Source organism: Salvelinus fontinalis, chromosome 34 (assembly GCF_029448725.1).
Source record: "Salvelinus fontinalis isolate EN_2023a chromosome 34, ASM2944872v1, whole genome shotgun sequence".
NCBI lineage: Eukaryota > Metazoa > Chordata > Actinopteri > Salmoniformes > Salmonidae > Salvelinus > Salvelinus fontinalis.
Window position 1 is genome coordinate 6731295 of NC_074698.1, and position 9646 is coordinate 6740940.

The window sequence follows — 9646 nt, forward strand, 5'->3', positions numbered from 1 at the left end:
GAGAGAGAGAGAGAGAGAGAGAGAGAGAGAGAGTGTGTGTGTGTGTGTGTTATGAGACTGGGCTGACAAGTAGCTATATAGGTAAACATGGGAGGAATCTCTAATTCCCTTGTCTCCCAATGTAGGCTGAGGCTAATCAGTACCCAGTTGTGTCAGTGCAATCACTGATGATTCAACATGAAGAGCACAGTAATCCCCCCAGTGTGCTCCCTTCAGCTCTCGCTCGCTTTCTCTCTCTTCCTCCATTTTATTCACTCACTCCTTCCTTACTGCACAATCTTTTTCATCCCTATTATTTCTTGTTCTCTCAATTTTGCCGTCTCTCTTTCCCCACCTCTGTCTTTCTCTCTCTCCCCCTGTGTGTCTCTCGTTCCCTCCCTCTGCTTCCCTGTTTCTGGAAAGCTGTAGGGGTGGAGCGGCCTCCTTCTAGCCCACTGAGAGGAAAATGTATCCCATTATTTCAGTATGAGGACACAGGATCTCAGCGTGCTCCCTTTGTCCACAGACTGTTGCAAACAATTACACTGAAAACAGGCTGTGTGAAAAGACTACCCCCTCGCCCAAAGGAAAGACACTCAAAACATTCTCTCTCAGTGTCGGCACCAAGCCATAAGTTAAGAGAGCGCCAACAACAACAGTAACAAAGACATTAACAAACCCATTTCAGAGCATTTTGAATCAACATATGACTTCAATCGCGGAAGTCAATCTCCCCACTACTCAATGACTGACAGGCTGTTTGTATTGACATAACATGCCATGGATGTCTGTCGTCTCTCATTACTCCACCTCAACACTGACAGATGCCTACCTATACTATACTGCCCAGGGTACTGTGCCAGCCAGGTGCCCATCCACCCACCATAATAATTGACCCATAGAGCTTTAAGGTGCCCCCCTAGTTTCATCACTCCCATAGAGTTGTAAGTTAGTAGCCCTCTCCCATAGAGTTGTAAGTCAGTTTCCTCACTCCCATAGAGTTGTAAGTTAGTAGCCCCACTCCCGTAGAGTTGTAAGTCAGTTTCCTCACTCCCATAGAGTTGTAAGTTAGTAGCCCCACTCCCGTAAAGTTGTTGGTTAGTTTCCCCACTCCCATAAAGTTGTTGATAAAGTTGTTGGTTAGTTTCCCCACTCCCATAGAGTTGTAAGTTAGTAGCCCCACTCCCATAGAGTTGTACGTTAGTAGCCCCACTCCCATAGAGTTGTTGGTTAGTTTCCCCACTCCCATAGAGTTGTAAGTTAGTTTCCCCACTCCCATAGAGTTGTACGTTAGTAGCCCCACTCCCATAGAGTTGTTGGTTAGTTTCCCCACTCCCATAGAGTTGTTGGTTAGTTTCCCCACTCCCATAGAGTTGTAAGTTAGTAGCCCCACTCCCTACTGATGCTGTTGTTTTGACTCACACCCACTCAGACATGCCCACCATGGGTGTCCTCTCTACTGGAGCCACAGCTGAAGGTAAAGAGATCTCTTCTCCCCTCCCCAGAGATGACCCCTCACCCCAAACTCCTGCACTGACCCTCTCTCTCTCTGGTCATCACTCTTTCCTTTCATCTTCATATCTTTTCTCTGTTTGTCTCTTTTCTGCTTCTGTCCTCAGTGGTGTTATGAATTGACGTTATCGGTGGTGCGAAAGTTTTCATCCTTGTGTTATCTGTCTGTACTGTGTGTTATCTTTATGTGTGTGTGTGTGTGTGTGTGTGTGTGTGTGTGTGTGTGTGTGTGTGTGTGTGTGTGTGTGTGTGAGACTGAACAGTGCATTGTGAGATGATACTCAGTGCCGTTGTGCCAGCGCTTGTTGTCAGGCACTGCTCCAGTACCAGGAGACGTCAGAGCGTTCCAGACGCGAGAGGATTTCTTCAATCACTGAGCTGTTATGAGAACAGGCAGTTCAAAGCCACCATTTCGCTCCGTTGGCCTTTGGCGCAGATCAAGGAGGACATGACAATGTGAATCATTTTCATACCACAATCCTCGATTTCCATTTCCCATTTCGCTTCTTATTACTTCTGGCTGGGAAGCAGGCTAGTCAAGCGGGGGGCCGGTTAAGGCCAGTCCCACGACACAGTGTTTTGGCAGGCAGCTCTGAGCTTCCGGAGATGAGAGGAGGCTATCTTACCGCACTAACAGAGCAGAATAAATGTTGCGGTAGCAAGGCTTGAGAGAGAGGAGAGAGAGAGGGTGTCCTCAGGCAGAAGGAACAGCCCCTCTCCCTGGGGGCAGACAGCAGCACCAGAGTTACTGGAGCACCAGCCAACACAGCAGGTGAAAGCCTCACAGGCCACACAACACGCACCTGCTGTCCAACCAACCACACAGCCTGAATCCACTATGTCTCCACACTAACACCCTCCAACCACTCAACATGCAGGGCAGAGTAGAAACCTCTCAGAAATAGTGGGTTGCCTTTATTCGGGAACATTGTGGAAGAGAACTTTTGACATATCTATGTACAAGAGTTATTCAAGAGCAAATGATTTGCTATCCTGGATTTAATCAAAGTCACCTCTAAATAAACGATGACCTTCGGTATAAAACCTGGTATGCAGAGTTATTGCTCTCTCCCAGTGTCTGTCTGACTGAGGATACAGAGTTGGGACAGTTACATCCAACTCTTCCTCCAGGTTACACCTCTCATCCCACAGCCACAAGCATAGATGTCTAGACAGGTGTCATCAGCCAGTGGCACTGATGTAGGAGAGATCACAGAGTCGGGGACCCTCACACACTCATGCTCTGGCATAGCTCTGTTAGCGTTTGGCACTGCCTGTCTTCTGCTAATGCCCTGGCACTGCTACTTGCCTCCAGCCATCCTCTATGAGAGGGAATGAATGCTGGCAGACTGCATTTACAGAGAATACACCCCCTGTACTGTATAAAGTGTACAGCGCTACCACAATGTCTCACTGCCAACACAGCGCCATCTACTGGTGTACTCAAGCATCACACAAAGGGGAATATGCGCGATGCTGTTCATTTAATGTGTTTTGCATTTTTAATGACTCGGACGTCCATTAAAAAAACGGTCAAAACAGTAATGGACAACAGCAGTGTAACCCCTGTACACTTCTGTTACATTTTCACTTCAGACTGTTGGTATCATAATACAAAAAAAAATGTAATGTCCCATTCTGTGTATTTGGCACTCTTGGCTAGCATCAACATCAGCTGATACTAACCTGAATTTCCTGTGTTTGTCTTTTGTTCTCATCTCACCCCTCCTCCCTCACACCCCACCTCTCACCCCTCCTTCCTCACCCCACCCTGCCTGTGCCTCTCTACACCACCTGTTCCTGGGGCGCCACCACCACCTCACCCACCACCCTGTCACCTGTGTGATCCTCCTGGGCCATCCTGTACCACCCGGCCCACCCCTGCGCCTCTGTGACCTCTGACCCTGCACAGTGAGTGAGGGACCAGCCTGTGCCCCGTGCCTGTCCTCTCCAGACTCCTCATCAGCACCAACCACCTGACTACAGAGCTGCATCTGACCCCCCACCCCATCCCCTGCTACTCCTAGTCCACGCCCTTAAGTCTCTGACTCCTGTACCCTCTCAAGTCCTACATTGACCCCACGATGCACAAGATATCTACCACTCTCCCCTTGGTGTGTTTGTGTGTGTGTTCTGTATGTTTGTGTGTGTGTTCTGTGTGTTTGTGTGTGTGTTCTGTATGTTTGTGTGTGTGTTCTGTGTGTTTGTGTGTGTGTTCTGTATGTTTGTGTGTGTGTTCTGTATGTTTGTGTGTGCGCATGTCTGTGTGAACGGAAGGGTGCAGTCGGGGACCACTACCAACTATATGACTGTACTCTCTTCTTTCATTTCTCTTTTTCCCCCTGAAACCTTTACAATTTTCCCCAATTCTCCATGTTCCTCCTCCTGTTCCTCCTGTTCCTGGTCTGTCCCTGGGTCTGACCCGTAGGCCCATGGGAACAGCAGCAGCAGTATTGAGCCCCTCCTGTCAGGCACCAAAGCTGCCAGTTTCTCCGGCCGCCTGTCCTCCTCCAGTTCGGCCTCGACTGTGTTCGCACCGGGTCTGAGGAAGTATCCCCAGGAGGGGGCGCTGTCTTCCCTGACAGCCTCCTCCAGCCAGGCCAAAGCCCTGCTGGCCAGCCTGTCAGCCTCCAGCCTGAGCGCCGAGGCCCTGCTCCTCTCCTCCACCTTCCGCCAACACCGCCTCCTCCGCGAGCAGCAGCGCGCCTCCTCCCTGCCCCTGCCCAACGGCCGCTCCTCCAACTCCACCACCACCTCAACCACCACCTCCTCTTCCTCCTCCTCCACCTCCCCCACCTCCACCACCTCCACCCCCTCCTCCTCGCCCTCCTCCCCGACCGCCCTGACCTCCCTCAACCTCTCCTCCGTGGGGCTCAAGCCCAGCGGCCGCAGCCTGCAGTACTCCGGCTCCAACAGCTACAAGGAGCGTGGCAGCAAGACCCTGCCCAAGCCTGTCTCCCTTAGCAACTCACAGTGAAGTACAAGAGGATGGATGAGAGGAGGAAGAGGAGGAGGAGCGCAATCAAAGCACCATCACATGCCAAAAAATGAAGAGGAAAACAAGCACACTAGCCCCGCCCTCAATGCCAAGAGTTATATGCAGCAACACATATCAGTGGGGAGTTCCCCAGAGTTGACTTTCTGAGTGTCACTTTGCTGCCCTTGGTCTCAGTCCAGCAGCCAGAATCTTCACATATCTATAATTATATAGTACAAGAGTTGATGGTGGTTCCTCTCTGGCTCTTCCACTCAGTAGTACTGACAGTTCCCAAGACCCCCAAAGAGCGAGCTCAAAGATGGGCCTCGGCCTCCTCTCCCTCCCACCGCCTAGTCTGGTCTGGTCCGGTCTGATCTGGTCTGGGTGGACAGAAAAACAGTGCCAGTCCTTTATGAACCCTCAGTTTGTCATCACACCATTTGCCAAATCTTACTGGATGGAACCTAAGTGGAGTAGATGTGATATCTAGACTGTGACTTATATTATACAGAGTAGAATTGCAATAATCAACGAGTACAGTGCAGTAGTCGTGTGTGTTCAGAGTTATAGCAGTCGTATTCCATCACCTGGCACAATGTGAATCTGTAGAGACAAACAAAGCTAAACCAACATGGTGGTTTCCATTCTGAGACAGTTTTCTGTTTGTTCCTTTCTTTATTTCAGACTTATTGCATCGCCTGTGTAGAAGTCGTAACTGGTGCTATAGTTCTCCCTGTTTTGTAAAGAGTTTACATGAATGAAACGGCTCCCATTCAATGTGACTGTACATTCCACTGTTTATCTAATGCTACACCCCTGGAGTGGCTTAAGGCTTCTTCTCTCCGGCATCTGATGCCATTCTTACCCTCGTTCTCTATGGCCCCACTATTAGCACCGATTGGCAATGGAAGAAAAGGCCAGGGAGCTGCTTTTGTTCAAGTCCTCTGGTTTGAGAGTCTGCGCACAAGTTTATCGCCCTACAATAGCACAGTATAGGAACAGTAATGTGATATTACAGTGGATCAGTTCTTTAACGACTGAGCTGGTACATGAAGAAGTGGGGAAAAAGGAAAACAAAAGTAGATTTAAACATTGAAACTGATCGTTAAAGAATGTCGAATGTTCTATGACAATCAGGACGTATCCACAGTTGAAGGGTTTGGCCTTGGACTGGCGTTCCCTGCTGCAGTGATTGCACTCTGAACTCAACACACGCTCACGTGACCAGGCACAGGCATACAGCAGTAGATGCGCGCACGGTCTCCGACACGCCAGTGAGACGGAGATCCACCAAACTGTTTATGAAAAGCACAGTCTCCAGTTGTTTTGAGTCAAAACTGTTGACTAGATTGCCCATTTCTTTATTTCATGACTGTAGAACCACTGGTCATGAATTAACCCACGCCGGTTTGATAATGCAGTCCTTTAGGTAGTAATCGATTTGAATGGTTAAAAGGAACAGAATGTTCGAGAGAGAGAAACAACGGCAAAAATGAATTCCCTTCTGAAAGGACCAGAGATGTGGACCAGCTGATGATTATTTAGCTGATTATTTACAAGACATGCTGCACAATGAGTTTCATTTGGGCCTGTGTGTATTTTCAATATTTGCTCTAGATAAAACCCACAATGAGTTTATCTGGACCTCACCTGACATAGAATCGGGGTTAGCCCACAGCTGTTGGTTGTGCAGTAGTAAGGTTGCCACTGGATATGGCTGCTTGTGTTCTGTGATATATGTTATGGAGAATCATTTGGTTCATGTACAACGGCACCTTAAACCCGAGTGCTTACGCAGATCACTGGCTCCATTGCTCACAGCTGACTTAAGAGCTTGGAAGTGTTATGAGGATAGAAATACACTTTCATCAAAGACGTGTCGATGGTTTCCCTGCTGTTAATCTTCCGCCAGGAAACACTCTGAAGCTCTCTTTCTTCTGTGATGCGTCACCAAGGCGACCTAGGGGGTTACGGCTGTGTGTAGTCCTAGTTCATTCTTCAATTGTTCGGTAGACAAGTGCGTGAAATCGATTTTTTGAGATGAAAACAATTGCTTGTGAAAGAGGCCGGTGTCAAGTGCAGAGAGCTTGAGGTGGGGAGATTTGGGTTTTCATGTTTGAAGGCTAGTGTAATAACAAAGTGTTTTAACTCTTATCTACTGAGTTCATGAGCTATAAAAGGGCTGGTAAGACAGGTTTATCTGTCACTGTTTGACACCCTTTTGAATTTAAGAAGGCTATTATTTTTTGCAACTTGCTATCTGTGCTGTCCTTTGGGGGAGATGTGTCTATGAATCAAACCCTTCTTGGAAGAGGTTCCCACTGGACCTGATGTCTGACTGCCATGGTGCTGAAATGATCGATGTTGCAATTTCCCCATGAGCATCTGCATGAACCCTCTGGAACTTTGGTTTCATTGGAGACCCACCAAAGATACTGTTCATCAGTGGCTCCGACAACGCATTGCTGTAAAGATCAGAACAAAGGGGTCCATATGGACACACACACACACACACACACACACACACACACACACACACACACACACACACACACACACACACACACACACACACACACACACACACACACACACACACACACACACACACACACCAGAGTGTGTCAGAATGTAGCCGTGGCATCGCAATAAGCACGCCGTCTGTTCTGTCAGCGAGAAAACGGCAAGTTCACAGCACAGCGAGTTAGTTAAGCCTCACACTGGCTGCACTATAGCAATGCAGGACTCGAGCCCTGGGTTTTATAAAGTGAAGCCAAATGAAAGAAATTCACTTACTCATTCAGCTCCACACTCAAATCCATAACTCCCAGCACTGCTTTTGTGTCTGGCAGGGTGATGGGGAGGAAGTGAGGGAGGTATTCACACTTCGCTGCTTTTACACAGGAAAGTCCCAGATGAAAATCCCAAGACTGCGGGACAATGCTTTTTTGAATCACCATAGCACTAGTGTTATTGGACAGGAGATTTCAATATGGCTGAGTCTCGGAGGGGTTTATTGGTAGTGGGGATGAGGAGAGGAGGGTGGCGAGTGTGGAGACACTCGTAGTGAAAGCCCCTGGCAATCAGAGAGATAGTTCATGCAAACTTGAAATGAAAAGTTAAAAAAACGATACATATATAAATATATCTTCGTTAAGATGTTTGTGTATGATATTAATATAATTGTGAAGAAAGTGTGACACATAGATCTGGATTAAATTATTATAATGTACAATTTAAATCATCCTCTTTTGGGGATTTATATGAGTAGGCATTTTGTACAGACTTTCCTTATCAATTCTTCAAGAGAGAGATAATGTATTTCACATTAGCAAATTATTTATTCATAAGCAGAACATTTTTATATTGATTTGAAAATATTTATCTGTATAGAAGACAGGACAGGTATGTAATATACAGTGGAGCTCATTTTTAATTCTGGGATATTTTTATTAGCACTATTTTTAATAGTTGTGTGAGTTTCCTCTTTTGTTGGCCTGCTGGCCCATACTACTGGTATGTTTAGGGAGAGGTTGCCCCTGAGCTGGTCCAGTACAATGTCTGCTCCCAGGCCTCCACTAGCTAACACTCATTTCGGGGTAAGGGGAGCTGTTCCTAGACCTGTTCTTAGGGGCGTGCCTTTTCTTTGGAACTTCTGTTGGTTTACTTAGTCCTCTTCTAGTCTCTGTCCTAGTCTTTGTATTACATAGCGCTCCCTATACCTGACTGATGTGTTCTTCACCCTTGGCTGATTCCAGTGATGTTAGAGAGAAGTCTGGTGCGAGTCAGCGAGAGAGACAGGTGGGGATGAGAGACAACACTGTAAAGTGGGTGTTTACCTGATGATGCAACATGACCTTGCTGCTCTGATTGGTTGTATTGATCGACTATGAAAGGACGGTTCACAAGAGAGGGGTTGGCTGTTCCTCCTGAAGGCATCCCACAAAAATGAATAGCCCATACTAGATACCCCTCTACTGGTGGTATGATAGGATAGTATTACATCAGTATGGCCCAAAGTTAATAACAGAGAAGGATCTCAGCATTGAATAAGGCGTTTAGGTTTCAATGACAAACCAAGAGCACATAACACGGATAGATATGGAGCATTCGCTTTTTCTTCATCATCATAATCATTCATCTATTGAGACATGTTTGGTTCTGTTTTGAATAAATGAAAGAGACATGTGTGTATTATTTGACCTGCTTTCTGTGGTGTTTACAGTACTGTATGAGGTTCTGACATGAGTGTGTGGATGTTCCAAAATCTTGGCATCGAGAAGATAACAAAACAAAACGATATGTAAATAGACGGAGTAATTCCTAGAAAGTGCAACAAAATATTATGTCCAAAATAATGTTTTATTAATTCAACGATGATGGATACCAAGGTATATTATAAAACAATGCATGAAATATTGTCAACCAATCTCACGGTGCAGTTGTTGTCCACGTGTTTTCTTAAAAAACAGAGCGAGAGAGAAAAAGAGGTGTACCACTTTCAAGGTTTACAACGGTAGAGAACCAGACCTTTTTACTTTGGATCTTTCTGTGACACAGGCATGTTCAGCCTTACTGTGATCAGTGATGCTACGGTGATGATGGCTGAGAGTGAGGCGTGTTCCCAACAATCCGGAACGATCCGGAACGCTTCAAAGCACCTTCACCAGAAAAACCCACCAATTACGATCTCCCACTTGTAGAGTAGTGTGACATAATGAACAACACAAATAAAAAAATAGGTCTATATAAATAGAAATACCTACTGATACTGGACATTCTCATTTATCAGTGTGGATGCCATGATATTCTGTGAGAAATGTGATTTTTTTTTCTTTCTGTGAGAAGACCGGCAGTTGAACCTGCTTCCTTTTGTACATACTTGCTGTGGTTGTGTGTGTCTAATAAAGTGCAGCTCTCTTGTACAGTCGGAGTCCGGGTTTCGCTTTATCGTAGACAGTAAGTTGATCTTCTTTCCCTTTTGGGATCAATAACGTATCACGTCAGTAGGTGGAGGCCCTGCGACAGGTCCAGCGGCGGCCCTCAGATGGGTCATTGTAGTATTGTTAACTGGGTATGGAACGCTCTCGCCGCTCATCTTCCCCGGGACTAGGAGGATGTTTCATGTACAGACATAACGTGAACACTCTGATATGACTACAGGGCACATAGACTTTC

General features: G+C 46.6%; 1 protein-coding gene across 1 annotated transcript in view; it reads left to right on the forward strand.

Moving 5' to 3' along the window:
- LOC129832949 (sickle tail protein homolog) overlaps positions 1-9393 on the forward strand; it is a 19925-nt gene extending 10532 nt beyond the window's left edge. Inside the window, exon 12 of the mRNA XM_055897098.1 lies at positions 3920-9393. Coding sequence (XP_055753073.1) covers positions 3920-4468 — 549 coding nt within the window. The 3' untranslated portion in view covers positions 4469-9393. The remainder of the gene's footprint in view (positions 1-3919) is intronic.
- Positions 9394-9646: the final 253 nt, after the last annotated feature.